Here is an 18371-nt window from a genome sequence, read left to right as displayed (position 1 = left end):
GTCACCAAAAAGGACTAACTTCTCATCCTTCAGGGCTGGATACATCACCTTATTTAATTTTTTACATGTTTTATTTTCTCTTAAAACATTCTTAATTGCAGCATGTTTCATCATTGTACTTAGTTCCACTATATCAAAACTGACATCTGGCTTGTCTGGATGTATGGCTAATTCAACTGTCTAATCCAGCTTCGAAACTGCTTCATTTCTTCTTTAATGTGACATCATCTTCCTGTGACAACCAGTATGATTTATTGGGATATCAGTAAATCTTTCCAGATAAAATTATTGATTCAAGATTACTCTTAATTTCTAAGTCTATATATTTAAAGAACCCTGAAGCCCTATTTCCAATCTTAAATTCCTTTTTAATATTGTAATAAATTGCTCAAATTCTACAGAACATTCCCATAGAAAATCATTGGCTTGCATCTTAAAGATGCTGAGAGTTTTTCCTTGTGTGGGGGGCAGCATGGTAGCACAGTGGTTAGCACTGCTGCTTCACAGCTCCAGGGACCTGGGTTTGATTCCTGGCTTGGGTTATTGTCTGTGTGGAGTTTGCACATTCTCCTTGTGTCTGCATGGGTTTCCTCCAGGTGCTCCGTTTTCCTTCCACAGTCCAAAGATGTGCGGGTTAGGTTGATTGGCCAAGCTTAAATTGCCTCTTAGTGTCCTGAGTTACATAGGTTAGAGGGATTAGTGGGTAAAATATGTAGGGATATGGGGGTAGGGCCTGGGTGAGATTGTGGTTGGTGCAGACTTGTTGGGCCGAATGGCCTCTTTCTGTATGTAGGATTTCTGTACCAGCAAAACATTGCTGGATCTGCTTGCAGTTAAGGACATCCTACTTTCAGCAAAACAGACATAATTGAAAATTCCATGCTCTGGGGGTACTATTCAATCCATAAACACATTTGTTTACAGCAAGTAATTGCAACTTAAGAAAATCCCATTTTCCTATTAAAATCAATGCAAAAGATGTACTTAATGTAGGACTTCCCCATCAGAGAAAAAAGATGAAAACATTATACCCTGCAATTTGAAAGACTTTATACAGCTAAATTCATTTATTGCTAAATAAAATAACGTTTAAAATAATTGTTAGAAAATAAATATGGTAACTTTCTATCTGTCTCTCATCCGCTACAGGTCCTGCTTCCCACACCTCCCATTCTCAACATAACCTGCTCACTGATCCTCCTGGCTGCTATGACCCCTTTCTTTTGCCAATCCTCCAATTTGCATCTCCCACTCCCTAACCCACTCTCTCAACTAATCCTTCCTCTTGCCGAACCTCTCGCTTGGTGTTTCCCTCACCCGAGATCATAGGAGCGGGAGATGAACAGTAATTGGCAGAAGGAACAGCTTCAACTTGCAGGAGGAAAGTTTCATGTATGTTTGGAATCAGAATTTTCCTGGTAACAGATCCCTGAGACAACCTATTCATTGCAAATATGTTTGGGATGCTGGACAGGGCTGGGATATGATTCCCATCTACCTTGGTAAAGGAAGCAAGGCAGTGGTCTTGCTTACTCCATTCATAGTATGGCCTCCAAATCCAGGTGGGAATAGAAAGGAACTACATTAGAAAGTCCAACACTAAGAGTAAGAAAGGAACAGTACCAAGCCCCTTCCCAGAATGTTGGACACTGAACCACAAGCAGTACCTGCAGCGCTGAGCACCAGGGAATCAGGGCTGTCAGAAAACAAACTCTCACACACCCCCCACCCCACTCCTCATAGCGTAACAAAGCACCTCATAGCCACAGTTGTTCAGCAACAAAATAACTCTGGAGCAGCCAGCTTGTTTACAGAAATAATCTACCTGCCTTCTGGAAAAAAGGTATTATTAATGCTATTTCTTTTCATCCTGTTTTTCTCAGTTACAGTCCAACAGTCTCCGTACTTCCCTTTAGTAGGTTCGCAAACTCCTTGTAGGATATAAGTTCTGCTCACAACAGTTTAGGACAAAGGAAGCAGTCGGTGCCCAGTCAGGGAGCAGGAAAGGGCCACAATTAGGTGGGTCAATGGTAAGAAACTGCATTTGGGATTGAAAGGGGTAGAAACTCTGAGGAACGGCAGAAAAAGAGTGGGTCAGGGAGCAGTAGAGACTGCAAGTTGGAGGGTCAGCAGCAAGAAGATGGGTTATGAGGTGGGAGAGGCCACTCCAAATAGCACCAGTTGGGTCATGTGGCCCTAGGTGTAAAACGACATTGAAACAAAACTCGCAACACTAAACAAGGCTGCTGGCCCATTAACTGACATTGAAGTAAAACAACGTTAAATATTAAGATGTGTGGGTTAGGTTGATTAGCCATGTTAAATTGCCCCTTGTTGTCAGAGTGACTCACGGTATGTACCTGGGGTTACAGGGTAAGGTCTACGTGGGATTGTTGTTAGTGTAGGCTCAATGGGTCGAATGGCCTCCTTCTGCACTGTAGAGATTCTATGAATCTAAGAACTGGGTAAATTTGGCTGGATTATAAACTTCCAGAATCTAAGCAATCAACAGAAGGTGATGAGGCACACTGTGTCTATGTTTACAGTTTATGAGGAATTGAATACAGTTACAATGGAGCCTGACAGTGATAGGCAGCATGATACTGATGTACAGAACAGGGCTACCATATCGAAAAGACAACTACTTAGGGTGGTTATTCATGTGACATAGATACCAGAAAGGATCAGCAAATGGAAAATTGTCACAATTGTAGCGAGGGCAGGCAAAGCTACCAGTAAGTTCAAATATTGGCTAAATTCTATATGACCAACAAGAGGTAAGCAAGATGGGATAAAACGGTGGAAAGCACGAAAATGCAGTGAGGTCTTAAAGCTGATCTAGAAGTGAACTGGCATTATCACATATCGTTAATATTACTTCTTAACGTGGCTGGAAAAATCCTGTAGTCCAGAAAGGCAAAGTAGGACAAGTTAAGGCCTTAGCTTGACTAGATTATGAGGTAGAACGAGGTTTACTGAACAATCTGGGAACATTACTGGAGATAGTAATTTTTTTGGCAGCTGCCAAAAAGGTAAAAGATAAATGAATGTGAGAGGCAAAACAGAAAGTTGGAAAAATTTGGTGTCTCTCTGATAAACCACATAAGGTGCAGCCAACCTTATCACATTGATGAATAAGTACAGAAAAAGTCCTCCAGATGGGACATATAAAGTTAAAGCAAGATGAGTGGCTCAGGGTTTTGAACAGATGCCTGGAGATCAGGATGTTAGAGTCACTCCCGCTGGCAGGAAAAGTAACCCTGAAAGTTTTTAGCTTTGTTGGCCACATATTCATGTAAATCTAAGTCAATTAATATAAAAGCCACATTTTTGCACTGAAATAAAGTTTACAGAAAAGTGTTTTTGAAGTCATAGAGGCAAGCAACATAGAGAGGAAACATAGCTCCATTTAACATTGCTTTACTTCAATGTCAGTCAGTTAATGAAAAACTGGAGCACCCGGAAGAAACGCATACAGACATGGGGAGAACGTGCAAACTTCACAAAGACAGTGACCCAAGGTCAGAATTGAACTCAGGTCCCTGAATTCAGGGCAGCAGTGCTAACCACTATGCCAGTGAATGGACCTTAATAGTTTGATTACCACGCTGGAGAACCAATGTCTTAACACCACTTCATATCACCTTAACTGCAACTTTCCAGTCTTTAGACCCACTCTTTTATATTAAACGGTAAGTTTGAGACTTTCTGCATCTTGGACACTCTAATGTGATGCCAGAATACTCGCCAAAATTTACATGACAAACATTTACATGACATAATAAGCTACAAGATGAAGGCACATAGAATCGCCAGCCAGCGAGCTCAATGCATTCTATGCCTGTTTTGAGCAAGAGGTCAGCAACAAGATGTCATCTACCCCAGGAGTCTCGGCCGAACCAGCATCCAACGTCACCATCGCAGAATCAGATCGGAAAGCGACTGGCCTGAATGGGATACCCAGATAAGCACTCAGATTCTGCATAGACCTGCTGGCGGGGGTATTCAGAGACATGTTTAACCTCTCCTTACACTGATTTGAAAAGCTAGGCAGCATGCCTTAATGATTACCACCAGTGGCTCTGACATCTATCATTATGAAGTGTTTTGAAAGATTAGTCATGGCACGCATCAATGCCAGTCTCCCAGATTGCCTGGATCCATACAGTTTGCCTTTCACCACAACAGGTCACAGTAAATGTCATCTCCCTGGCTTTACACTCAACCCTTGAACACCTGGATAACAAGAACGCTTTTGTCACACTCCTTTTTATTGACTACAACTCAGCCTTCAACACCACTATCACAACAAGGGAGGTGGTAGTGTAGTGTTATTGTCACTATTCTAGTAATACAAAGACCCAGGGTAATGCTCTGGGGACAGAGATCGGATCCCACCATGACAGATGGTGAAATTTGAATTCAATAAAAACCTGGAACTAAATTTCTCACGGTGACCATGAAACAATTGTTGTGAAAACCCATCCAGTTCATTATTTATCTTTAGGGAAGGAAAACTGTTGTCCTTATCTGGTTTGGCGTACATGTGACTCCAGACCCACTACCATGTGATTGCCTCTTAAATAGCCTCTGGGATGGGCAATAAAATGCTGGCCCACCAGCAACACCCAAATCCCATGAATGAATAAAAAAACTAAACTTCTCTCCAAACTCCGTGGCCAAGGGTTTGGCTGCTCCCTCTGCGACTGCATCCTAAACCCAGGCCGCAATAAGCAAGGACAGGCAATGACTCCTCTTCCACGATTAGCCTCAACACCGATGCCCCAGAAGGCTGAGCCTTTAGCCCCTTGCTATACTCTTTATACACTTACAACTGTGTGGCCAAACTCCGCTCCAACTCCATTTCAAATTTGCTGATGACACCACCATAGTGGGTCAGATCGCAAACAATGATGAGATGGAGTACAGGAAACAGAAAGAAAATCTGAGAATGTCAGTAAAACAAAGGAGATAGTCATCGACTTCAGGAAGCATACTGGAGAACATGCCTCTGTCTACATCAAGGGGATGAAGTGGAAATGGTCAAGAGCTTCAGGTTTCTAGGTGTCCAGATTGCCAAAAACCTGTCCTGGTCCCTCCACGCTGATGCTACAATTAAGAAAGCCCACTAATGCCTCTACTTTCTCAGGAGGCTAAAGAAATTTGGCATGTTTGCCATGACTCTCACCAATTTTTACAGATGCACACAAAAATCTTTTCTATATGTATCACAGCTTGGTATGACTCCAGTTCCAACCAAGACCGTAAGAAACTACAAAAGGTTGTGAATGCAGCCCAGTCCATCACGCAAACCAGTCTCCCATCCATTGACTCCATCTACAGTTCCTGCTGCCTCAGAAAAACAGCTAGCATAATCAAGGGTCTCATACACCTCGGGTATACCTTCTTCCATCAGGAAAATGATACAAAAGTCTGAGATCACGTACCAACCGACTCAACAGCAGCTTTTTCTCTGCTGCCAACAGACTTTTGAATGAACCTACCATATATTAAGCTGACTTTTCTCTGCATTCTAGCTATGACTGTAACACTATATTCTGCAGCATCTCCTTTCCTTCTGCCTTACGTACGCTATAAACGGTATGTTTTGTCTGCATTGCGCGCAAGAAACAATACTTTTCGCTGCATGCCAATACACATGACAATAATAAGTCAAATCGTGTCAATGGATTACGTACATTGGGACATGGGAGGTGTCCTCTAATACTTCTAACACATCACATTTTAGACCAATTTCTTTAATAAACTTTGGCCACTCATCATCAACCATACCTGCACCCTTTAGTATTTTTTGTGTCAAGAAGGGTAAGCAAATTGGCTGTGTAACTTTAGTTTTTTTTCTCTCAAATTCCTACCATCTGATGCTATTAACATTTCTTTAATAGTCTCATTAAAAATTTCAGGTTTTATGTCAGATTTTATTTTTGTTCTCTGCTACCACGTTAATACATTCTGAAGCCAGATTTTTGGGGAAGTAGGAAACCAGATGCCAATCTTTTTCTTAATACTAGATTTATTTACAGAACACAACACTGCATATGTCTGCCTCCTCCTGAACCAACACCCTGTATTCCTGAAGTCTCTTGTGTATTCAATAATTTTCACTGATGTATCTTTAACTTTAATAATATAATTAACATACCATTAACAATAAGGACTGATGGCACATGTATTTTCACCTCTAGAGTTGCAATTTGAATCACCCACAGTAAGGGTTGAAAACTGTCTACCTCTGCTATTGACAAAAACCATAATCAATATGAGTTTGGAGTTATCTTGATATAGTTCTTAATAAGCTGCAGGCCACAGCTCATGACTTCCTACATTCAGCACTAAATTGCAGCCTTATTCAAATAAGCCACAAGAATGCGTGGAGTTAGACATGGACATATCATACTGATGCATTCGGCAGAGTTCTCCCAAGGCTGGGATAAGATAAAGTTAACTGCTAGAACATAGCAGGGTAACTGCAGAAAATCACTACCCGCAGATAGTCTGGTTGCTTGATGATGACATTGGATATTTTTCTTTTCTGAATACTCCAATGTGGTAGCATCAGCATACCTACTATTAAGAGCACAGAGAAAGTAGGATCATTCCTATTAATAGTTTCTCATTTTGAAATGAAGTGTAATTCTGAATTAAAGTTGAGCAATGGTTTATTATAATATCCAAAATGGATGATGAAATTGTCTGTTTTCAAAACTGTAAATCACAAAAGTGACCAAAAGATTAAAAATGAATTTTTGAAAGAGAAATGAAATAGCTTGGATAAAATCTTCCAGGCACAATAATCTAAATATTGCATAATTTGAATGTGATTTTGAAAGAAATATTTCTTTGTGTGCATCTTCATTTGTAATATAATTTAGATGCCACTTCTTTTTAGACAGCTATAATATGATGTCAGAGATCATTTTTATATATTTGAAGTTACTGATGAACAAAAAGGATTTTTTGTACCCTTGCTTATTCAGCTGTTTCCTTCCTTGCAGACTGTTTGCTGTGCCTTTCTTGTGTCTGGAAAAGCAACAGATAGTCCATCTCACTTGCGAACAGTAATTAGCCATAGTCCATGTACGACCATAGGCATCTCTCTCCATTTGAGAGAGACAATTAGCTATACAGCTTGAGGGGCATCATTCCACATCATTGTTGGGCAAGACAAAACAACTGTCATAGCTGATATAAGGATTGAACCCATGCTGTTGTCGTCATTCTACATAACACTCCAGCCATCTATCCACCTGAGCTAACTAACCTTAATGATCCACAAATTGTATTGCCTTGTAACTAACAGAATAGTGCAATCTGGGTGAGTCAGATAATATTACTTCTCACCCCTTCATTCAAAAGTTATGAAATACTTTACTTCGGCATAACATGTCACATTTAAGAACTCACCTATCTCAGATAACCAAGATAACTGATAGGCATTCTTGGGCAGAATTTTCCAGTCTCGCCCACCACAAGAATCGTGTCAGGCAGGACAGGGCCATGCAAAGGTCTATTGACCTCGGGCAGGATTTTCTGGTCTTGGGGTGAGCACGGCCAGAAAATCCCACCCCTTGAGTTTCAAGTTCATGATTTTCTCGTGCTCAACAAATTGAGCTGTGTTATATAAGAATATTCAAAGCTTTGATTTAATTTTTCATTCTTATTTATGATTCCCTCAAGGTTTATGGGAGAGTATTTCATTTTTCTGGATTTCATATTTTTGGGATTAGCGCTAATCAAGGCGTGTTATTAAAAAAAATTTGCTTTGTTTATTACATCAACAACATGTCCTTCAAAGTATAGAGTGGCCAAATGCAAAACCTAACTTTATATTCAATGGGCTTAAACATCAGATACAAACTTGTACAAGATTGTAAACATTGTCATATTTTGTATTTTCGGTATTGGCCCTTGCACAAAAGAACACCCCAATAAAGATGGCCCAAACTCATTTCAAGTAATTACTTTACAACTGGTACAACGAGAAAACTTTCATTTTAACAACCTGGTTAGGTTTTGAACACTGGTCCCAAATCTGATCACCAATGAACTAAATTCTGGCTTAAGAGCTTCAATTTATCATAACACTAATCTGTTATGCACTGATTAACATTATTCTTTGTTTCGAGACATAAAATTTTATTATGCAATGTAAAATATTGTGTCCTGCAAAATGCAATTTCGTTTTCGAAGGGAAAACAATATCAGTGAAAATTTCAATAAAAGCAGAGCAGCAGAAAGCTTTTACATCTTCAATTTTTCATAGTTTATTTTTACATCTTATGCTTTAATACTTCAACAAGAAACAATCACTTCACAGGGTGTTAAAATTACACAGCAGCAATAACTCACCCTTAAAAAACCTCAAATACACTTAAAATTACACGTAGAACTGCTACTAATTCTTAAAATGCCAGAGAGTTCAAGGGGACTAAAATTTACATTCCATTTTCCTGGATTTATTTTGAATTGATGCATTTTCTTGACTTTAAGAGCAGGCTCTGAGTGTTATGCCACTGGAAAAACATAAATACAGCATGGGTTGACTCACTTTTTATTTCCCCTTCCTGCCTTCCTTGAGGGTATCCCCTCCATCAACTCAACTTTATTTTGATAACATGAACGTTTAGGTCACCTCCAACAAATTGCCAAGTTAAAAAAAGGAAAACAGTTGAGGCTTTTGATCTCAGCTTTCAGGTTAAAATAATAGCATCTGCATGCTGGCCAAATATATCCATCCTCCACGATTTGTTACAGTTTTCTGTGCATCTTATTTGTTTGTTTGGAATTCATGGATTCTTATTCAATTCTTGACTAATTTCAATGCCATTACAGTTATTGAAACATTACTTGCATTTAATAAATAATTCCTGTGTTTACTCTATATTAAGAATCTTCCAAATAACTACATAACTGATTCCCACTGTTTGTAATATTAAAATGGTTCATTGTCCTTTAATCGGTCTTTTAAATAAATAGTTCGTAAACAAAGCAGACGCATTAATATTACATATTTTGGAAAATAAATATCTTTTCGAAGAGGATAGTCCCTTTCGATTGCACTGCCCCCCAACCTTTACCATTCGTCGTGATAGTCCATAAAATGAAGATTTTACAGTAATAAAATGTAGAATATACCGAAGGGCATCGAATGCAATCAACGTAAGGACCTGATGCACACACACTGTTTTCAAAGGCTTCAGTCAACGTAACTGATCTTACGTTTTTTTTACACAAACGAAGTAATTTTCAATGATAAAAGAGAAACACTTGTTTAGTCATTTCTACCTAACGCCTGTCTAAACTCTAGTCTGAGCATGGATACTTACAGGGAACTGTCCGTAGGTAGAGGTTATCACGGATAATCTGCTGGAGCTCGTGGTCAACCGAACCTTTTTGGAACCGTAAATTGAGGTAGTGACGAAGGTCCTTGTCAACAGTGCCCCCTGCAAAACAAAATAAGAGTTACATTTCGCACTCCGGGAAACAGCACAGCCGACAAGAGACCCGAGCGTTTGCCGAACGCTCGGCGCTGGGAGGCGGGTTTGATCACATCCCACCCAGGTTCGTATCGGTGTATTCCTTGCCTTTATCTCGTCAGGAAATAAGTCATTCACACAAACAATACAAGGCTCAATAACTAACAGAACCCCGATGTATTTGCTGGGTAGGATTAGTTTGAACGCACCAGAGGCAGCAATCAATGATACTCTTATCTTACTCGTGACAGCTCTGCGAGAATATCCACATGATCTAAAATGGAAATGAATTCGTTTTCCTCTTTGTTGTATTTCACCCCCTAAGATCTGTTGTGATTTTAAAAAATCTGCTTCTAGTTTCCTTAGAAATTGTTGTATTTTATGCTCACGGGACTAAGCAGCTCGAACCTGCTGTCGGTGGTCGGTCAGCTTCACACCCGCAGGGCACCCCCCAGAAGCGCCCGTTGCTGCAGGTTTGATGGCCAGGAGGAAAGTCTGGAAGACATCACTCCTCAACCCGGGCTCCAGCTGCTGTCTCACCAAGACCCACTGCTGCTTCACTCGCACTCATCCTTGTTGCACCTTCTCCTGGAAGCCCTGTTCGCAAGGAAGCGCCAAGTAACGCTGCTCTCCCTCTTACCCTGTCTGTCGCTAATGTCAGTGTTCGTGCAGGCACCAGAGACACACAGAAGCAGATCCGGAGGGAGCAGCTCACAGCAACACGCCCATTCCTATTGGCTGTGAAGCCGAAGGGTTCCTCCAAGACGTGAAACCCGCCGACTGATGCAGATGCTTTCTGGCAGCCTGTGAAAATACCGTCCAAACAACAACAGATGTACAGTGAAGACTGGCACAAGCTTGAATCACTCACATTTTGGAGAATGCAATGATATACAGACACGGGCAATAATAATCTATGATGTACTTGGTCAGGGACGAATCTTCACGATAACTCAAAACGAAACCAACTAGGCTGTGGCAACATACACAACAAAGGAGTCGGTGAATCCGGATTTTAACATAACGCGGTCTGAACGAATCCCGGATAGAACTTCCGATATAACGCTCCGTTGACTTGGGTGAGGTTAAAATCGAAATTTGAAATTCCTCACTTTAATTGAGTTTAAAGATGAGGAATTGTGAAAATGTGCTAAGTGGGTCAGCTCTTTTGTTTCCGATACTGCTACTTGTAGAAATATATCGCGTCAAAATGAACTACAGTATTTTTATATATTAAGCCTAGCTATCATCTTATGATATTTGGCACCGTAATACGTGTACTCTAATTGGCTTCTTAATTAAACTTATGCTTCTGTCATGAAAGCTGAAGACATTTAACTTCACCTGGCTGCAGTTATGAATTCCTTACCTCGTGCACAATTTGAATGACTGATAAAAGTCCAGTTCAAACAACAAAAAAAAGGTGCATTTTATACATTGTCTTTCAAGCCCTCAAGAGGTCCTAAAATACTTTGTGATCAATGAAGTAGTACATTTGGAGTAATGGGTGTAGCATAGAAACGAACAAGACTGCTCACTGCAAACCTCCACAACCAGAAACATCACTCTGACGAAGGGTCATCTTGACTCGAAACGTTGGTTCTATTCTCTTTCCACAGGTGCCATCAGACCTGCTGAGATTTTCCAGTATTTTCTGCTTTTGTTTCATCTTCCAGTATATCATTTAAGCACTCTGCAAACCCCGGGTCCAACTCTTCCATCACACCCAACATCTGCTCCCCCTCCTATGCAGGAGATAAAACAAATCTGATCTTTTATTTCCTTTCCCACCAAAGCCCCACACACTCATCATTTATAAGGGATTGGGAAAGACATGTTATGGGTTCATTTATTAAGATTAGGCATGTAGGAACGTTAGAAAGCTTGAAGACTTCACCGGCAGAGCAGAGTGTGCTGCCTTCTGCTCACAGGCCAAAGCTAAACCAAAACTGGATCACATGACACACTTCCCTTCTAATGATGATATCCTGTTATCCCCAAAGGCATATTACAACCAGAATATTACACCAGATGGCACAGTGGTTTGCACTGCTGCCTCACAGGTCCAGGGACCTCAGTTCAATTCCAGTTTTGGCATTTGTGTGCTCTCCCAGTGTCTGCATTTTCTTCCTCAAACGAAACATGTGTAGCTTCAGTGTCATGCTAAATTGGCCCTTCATGTCCCAAGATTGTAGGTTGGGGGATTAGTAGGGTAAATGTGTGGAGTTAAGGGGAAAAGGGCAGGTTGTGGGCCTGGATAAGATGCTCTGTCAGAGAGTCAGTGAGAACTGATGGGCCAAATGGTCTCCTTCTGCATTGTAGGGATTCTATGACAACACCATCTTTCTTTTTAAAATATATTTTAACCCCTTCTGAAGAAGCAAAACTATTTACAATCCATGTTTAGTTACCATCAAATAAGTGTATAGAACTGGTGAATCTGACTGTCTAAAACGTAGCACAACATTCAGATCTTATTATGACTATCCTGTCTTATCTATGCGATTGTCAAACTTGGCTGTTGTTCCTGGTTGCCTTTAGTCCTTGATATAATCAGAATTCTCAGTGGTTGAGGAACTGGGATGGATCTGATGTGTATTTTGTTATGCCTCACTGCTGAACCTGTGTCTAATCACTTCATAAGATCTTGGTTTTGAACAAATCATTGTTACCTCATCTGGTTATCAATACATTCTTTGCGATCCTTGATGTGACTTGTTGTCCCAACTCTAAACTTGACAATTCTATACTTGCATTTTCTTTGCTGTTTCTCTTGCAGTTCTACAAGTTACTCTCCAGTTTCTGAGAGAGTAGAATGGGTAACAGCAGGTACATTGGTACACAGTGTTCTGTCAAACATGACCTCTGCTAGTATTGAAATTGTTTCACTTAAAGGTATTGCTTTCAGATTTAACATTTCACTGTGTAGGTCTTGCTTGGTTTGTCTAAGTTTAAGAATTGCAGATTTCACTGTGTAAATCATTTGTTCATGCCTTGTATGTGACAACGACGTCAATGTCATTATTCATATCCAGCCATTACACTGTCTCCCTTGCAAGTCTTCTCGTCTGATCTATGCCTGTGTGTGAGTGATTAAGTTATTGAAGCATATCATGTGACAAAGATTCCATTATGATGGCCTACCGGCTTTTAAAAATAATTCCCCAGGAAAAGCCTAGTTCATCCTGGTTAGGCCAAAATGGTATCTCCTGTCTGTGGGTATGCTGAATTGAAACAGGCCATCCATCAATGATTTTCCATAATTTTTGTAGCATGGAATCTCTCGCTGTTTCTTCTTGGAGCTGCTGGCATTGGTCTTGTGCAAAATGTACCAGATCAACTGATGCACTTTCATTCTCCTGCAAACATAATCTTGGGACTCCTTTGAAACATAATTTTTTCGGCTCCTGAAACTTCTAAAGCCACCTGTTATAATCGCAACCTTCTCCAGCCCGATATTATGATGGCTCGTTTGTTTTTTTTGTTTAACCCTCCCTCACTTGCTGTCAATATAGCCATGGTCGCTTATATTGCTCAATTGAACTAATCCTAGTGCTGGTCCTTTCGTCACACAGTTCCACTCATGGAACTGACAGGCTTTGTGCTGCAATTTGACCACAAGTGATCCACTGGCTTTCCAGTTTCTAATCACAACCCTGGCCCAGTGTCTTCAAAGCTTTCTATGTAGCCAATATGCTGCAATTCTAACATTCTTGTTGCGGTCTGACCAAAATGTTAAGAGTGGTCTCATGCCATGCACGATCTAAGGCTGTTCACCATGCCACACCTGTACATAATTTTACCATCAGGTTGTTTGACCACCGTTGAATACCATGCTCTGTTTTTATAATGATAAAAATGCACCAATCATTTACAAGGGATTGGGTAAACATGTTGTAGGTTCATTTATTCAGACTAGGCACACAGAAACATTTATACAAAGATAGAAAGCTTGAAGACATCAGCAGCAGAGCTGTGTTTGTTCTGCTCATAGGCCAAAAATTAAAGCAAAACTGGATCATGTGACACACTTCCCTTCTACTGGTGGCATTCTGCTATCCCTTAAAGGCATTTAAAGTTAAAATTAAAGTTTAAAATGTAATTATTAGTCACAAGTAAGGCTTAAATTAACACTGCAATGAAGTGACTGTGAAAATCTCCTAGTCGCCACATTCCAGTGCCTCTTTGGGTCAATGAACCTAACCAGCACATCTTGCATATTATAACAAGTATATTGCAAACTGAATTTAGTCTAACAATTTAAATTTAACTCAGAATTTGAAAACTATAATAGAAACTGCCTAGCAATGGCAGTTAACATGTTAGTTGTGAGTTGGGCATAATTTTGCCCAAATAGGTCACAATTATTGAGAGCAGTAAGCTAAGTAAACAGTGTCTTCTGATACAAAGAGTGATCATAAAAACAGTGCAGCGTAAACAAAATGTAAATATAAACAAATATAATAAAACATTTAAAAACTGGAACTGCAATAACATAAAAACAAAATGCTGCAGATGCTTGAAATCTGAAATAAAAACAAAGTGTTTGAAACGTCCAACAGATCTGGCAGCATTTTTAGAGAGCGAAATATAAGGCAGAATCTTCAGCCCAAACACACTGTGTATGGGAATGATACACGTGCTCAAAATCCAGATAGTTTTGAAAAACACAATGCTCACCAACGAGATGGCCTTTTGCAGTGTTGCAGCAAGCCGCTAATGGGGTGATGTGGACAACATTGTGGAACATCAGGAACATCATTTTAATACATCAGCATCTCATTGTAGAGCATCAGACATTATATTACATCAGACGTTGAGCCTGCATTGCATATTCAGCAGGCGCTGCTATGATATTATGCTGATGCCTTTAAAACAACTCTACATCAGCATGAACCTGGCACCTTCACTACGGAGGGGGATATTAGTGCTAAGTGCTCAGGCAGCCATGTCTCCTCAGCCTATCCAACACTCAAGAAGCATCAGGGATGATTGCGGAGGACACAGATAAATGTAGCTCTGGCCCAAGGGGACAGGTCACTCTCGCCATATGGATGGGGAGGATGACAAAATGGGCCGGTTGCAAGCTATGATCAAATGGAGGCTCTGCAGTATTCACCCTGGAGTTTTACAGGGGAAATAATGTGGGGATGTGGCTGTTACGTCACAGTGGATGTTGGGACGGAGAGCAGATTTGGGTGGAAATCAAAGAGCCATGGAGGAATGAAGGTTAGGGCTATGGTAGGATTTCTCATAACTCCCTAAGAGTTCTCACTCTTTCAGTGCATGACTCAGGAGAATCATGGAGCCTGTGGAATTGGCCTTTCTGCTAATTGCGATTGACCAGCAGCAGAGACAAAGATGTGCTGCTACATGTGCCCTAGACCAGAAGGCTGCAGCTATCCAAGGAGCAGAAGCACACAATCCAACTCGATGACAGTACCAGCCTAGAATCTTCTGGTGATAACGCTCAAATGTCCAAGCCTCAGTGCCAGAGAATGCAGCATCTGTCCTGGGGGGTGGTGGACCTCCTCTGCCACTTATTGCATGAGCTGGCACCCCATGGAACTAGAGGAAACCCAATAATGCATGTGGCCCTTAAAGTAACAGTACACTGAACTTTTTCACCATCTGTGGCATGTCCTATCTGCCACTGACTAATGTATCAGGGAAGTCACAGATGTACTATATGTAAGAACAGAGATGTTTATAATCTTGATAATGGGATCGGGCAAACCAGGATGCCAGGGCCATCGGCTTTGCTCTCATAGTAGGCATGTCCCAGGTGCAAGGCATCATTGACTCTTTATGTGGCTCTTAGGTTATCATCGTGGCAGGCAGTGCCTTTCATGAACTGCAAGGTTTCACTCCCTCAATGTGCAATTCATCTGTGACCACACAATGCACAGCATGCAGATGTTTCAGGCAGCACCCGTGACAGTCATATCTTGGGTCACTTGCAAATACCAACTGCCTTTAAGGGAGAGCTGCAACTGAAGAGATGGCTCTGTGGGATAAGGGGACCCACTCAAAAAGTGGCTGATGACACCAACACAGGAGCCTTGATGCAATGAGGCCTGTGCTTCAATGTGCATGCTGGTAGAGCAGGCCACTGGACTACTGAAGATGAAGTTCCAGTGCCTGGACCCAATTGGGAGGGGATGCCCTATAATATAGCCTCCAGAGGGTCTCCCGCATTATAGTGGTGTGCTGCGCACTCAACATCTTAGTGCTGCAAAGGTGAGACCACTCAGAACATGAGGAGAAGGGCGAGCCCCACATCTCCATGGATGAGGAGGATGTTGAGAAGGGACATGGATATGACAAAACTGAAAAGGAGGTGGTGTAAAGCAGGACCATGGACAGGGCCAGAACAGGCCGCTGAGCAAAGAAGACCTTATAATATCTTGTTTTTGGGAGGAGCAGGAGTAGTTTGTGTTAAGCTCCCCCTCCCACCATGGATGCGAGGTAAAACCAAAAATGTGGAGGCAAGATCACCCAACCAACATTGTACATCATCATGAGCAGGGGGCTGGAGCCATTGTCCAGACTCTGCAGAGACTGATGACTTGTTGTGAGGACAGAGCGATGCTCCTTTCATCCTCAATGACATGAATGTTCCTTGCCAATGAACGGTCACAGGTGGGCTTTATAAACTGTTTAAGATGAGTATCGGGTACTGCAGGCCTGTTGGGGTAAGTGCTCAGCTTTTCGGTTTCACTTTTCACTCAAGGTGAGCTGGTTCTCATCATTTAAATAGTCCTTGGCCTCTGGCATACAGGTGCAAAGCTGCAAATGCTCTTACCTTAATGGGGGACGGGGAGTGTGCCTGCCTTCACCAGTGTCAACTAGGTGGCTATAACTTCCTACCCATCTTTGCCCTCGTATTATGTCTACCATGTTTCCCTAGAATCCATAGCTGAGGTTGGAGAGGCCTGCTGACTTCACCGCCCTCTTGCCTGAGATGACCTTGACAGATGTCCGCTGATGGGCCTGGATCTTACAGGTCCTGGCCTGCTTTCAGGCAGCACGGCTGTTGCAGTGTTGCCCTCCTCAATGTGTAGGGCTGGAGATGAGTTGCTCCCAGGGATGGGGGCATCAGATGGGCTGAACAGTCTCCTGGGTGGAAGGCCCTGGGCATTGTCTCACATGATCCTCATCCCTTTAGATGCCTGATGTGAAAGATGGAGTTGGAAGTGCAAAAGATATATGAGGAGGTTGAGAGGGAGACTGGAGGTGGTTCACTTACCCTGACTGAGTGAAGATGATCATTCATCTTCTTCTGACACTGCTATCCCATACTTTTTTTTTGCAGTGAGCTGGCACTCAAGGGCTGCCATCACATCCCAGGCAGGGGTAGTGACCTTGCTGGAAGGCCTTCTTCTGGAGAAGGAGGAGAGTGCATTTTACTTCTGCTGCACACCATCCAGCAGTCTGGTTAAGGCTCCTTGTGAAAAGTGAGGTGTGGACATCTCAGCTGTCATCCCCGGAATATGTCTGGAACATATTGTTGGGGAATCATTTAAATGGAGCTTCCCAATGATTGCAGTGATTAAGTTGTGACAGGCCAGGCGAATCGGAGAGAGCACACTGCGAGCATGGCATGATTTGTGTGTGCATAAAAAAAAACCTAATGAGGCAAAGGTTCGGTCAGAAATCCCACCAACAGTGCCAAATTTTTGTAAGATTCCATCTATAGTTAATGTAGCAAGTGGAATATGAATTCTTCAGAAGAGTTGAGTTCTCAGGAAGAATCATATACAACTCAAAACTGTAAGTGATTACCAGGATAGTTGCTAATTACTATGAGCAAGAGCCCACAAAAAAGCCACAGCCACATATAAAGATGAGAGTCAACATAAAGCCAAAAGAAGTAGCAAAAGAATGCGAATAACACAGAATGGGAAAGGTACAACAAAAACCCAGCAAATGCTGATATTGTCAATTAAAATAAGAAAGTGGCATGTTGAGGAAAAAATCAGAATGCCAGACATCCCAAAGAAATTGTTATTGAATCAGGGACAGGGACTCACCAAAATTAACATACACAGAACAAAAATAATGTAAAATAAAAATGGCACTGAAGATTTACAAAGTTTCAGCATCAGGCAGCTCCCATTTCAGTGTTTTACAAAAACTATGAGAGAACACTGATGCCCTAACTATTATTTTCCAAAGTTTTTTTTTCAATTTGACAACCACTCCTTTACATTGGAAAATTGGGCATGTCACTCCACTATTTAAGAAAAATGGGAAGAGAAAACCAGGGAATTATAAACTAGTTAGCACAACATTGATTGTGAAGAAATTAATACAGTCGATAATTATGGATAGGTGGCTAAACAACTTGAAAATTTTAAGATGATCAGAGAGAGCTAAGGATTTTTAAAGTAAAAGCAAAATACTGCAATCCTGGAGATCTAAAATGAAAACAGAAAATGCTGGAAAAACTCAGCAGCATCTTTGCCGAAAGGAACACAGTTAGCATTTCATGTCTGAAATGACTCAAAACATTAACTGTACTTCTTTCTCTGCAGATATAAGAACATAAGAAATAGGAGCAGGAGTAGGCCATCTAGCCCTTCGAGCCTGCCCTGCCCTTCAACAAGATCATGGCTGATCTGAAGTGGATCAGTTCCACTTTCCAGCTTTCTCCCCATAACCCTTAATTCCCTATCTACCCGTGACTTAAATATATTCAGTGAGGCAGCTTCCACCACTTCAATGGGCAGAGAATTCCAGAGACTCACTACTCTTTGAGTGAAGAAGTTCCTCCTCAACTCTGATCTAAACTGCTCCCCCCCCCCCCAACTTATTCTGAGGCTGTACCCTCTAGTTCTGATATCCTTTCTAAGCGGGAAGAATCTCTCTACC

General features: G+C 41.4%; 1 protein-coding gene across 16 annotated transcripts in view; it reads right to left on the bottom strand.

Annotated features, from left to right (window-relative positions):
- The window catches only part of magi2a (membrane associated guanylate kinase, WW and PDZ domain containing 2a), a 720803-nt gene that overhangs the window by 495180 nt on the left and 207252 nt on the right, over positions 1-18371 (bottom strand). For 14 of the 16 annotated variants that reach the window (XM_080207433.1, XM_080207434.1, XM_080207435.1 and 11 more), the window contains exon 2: positions 9348-9464. The exons of 1 other annotated variant lie outside the window; for it this stretch is intronic. In XM_080207433.1, coding sequence (XP_080063559.1) covers positions 9348-9464 — 117 coding nt within the window. Of the gene's footprint in view, positions 1-9347; positions 9465-9886; positions 9904-18371 lie in introns of those variants that run through there. One more of the 16 variants, XM_080207431.1, reaches the window with a different exon arrangement.

Source organism: Carcharhinus amblyrhynchos, chromosome 19, assembly GCF_965287045.1.
Source record: "Carcharhinus amblyrhynchos chromosome 19, sCarAmb.v2.hapA, whole genome shotgun sequence".
Taxonomy (NCBI): Eukaryota; Metazoa; Chordata; class Chondrichthyes; order Carcharhiniformes; family Carcharhinidae; genus Carcharhinus; species Carcharhinus amblyrhynchos.
Note: the sequence above shows the minus strand (reverse complement) of the source record. Positions and strands in the feature narration are given on the sequence as shown.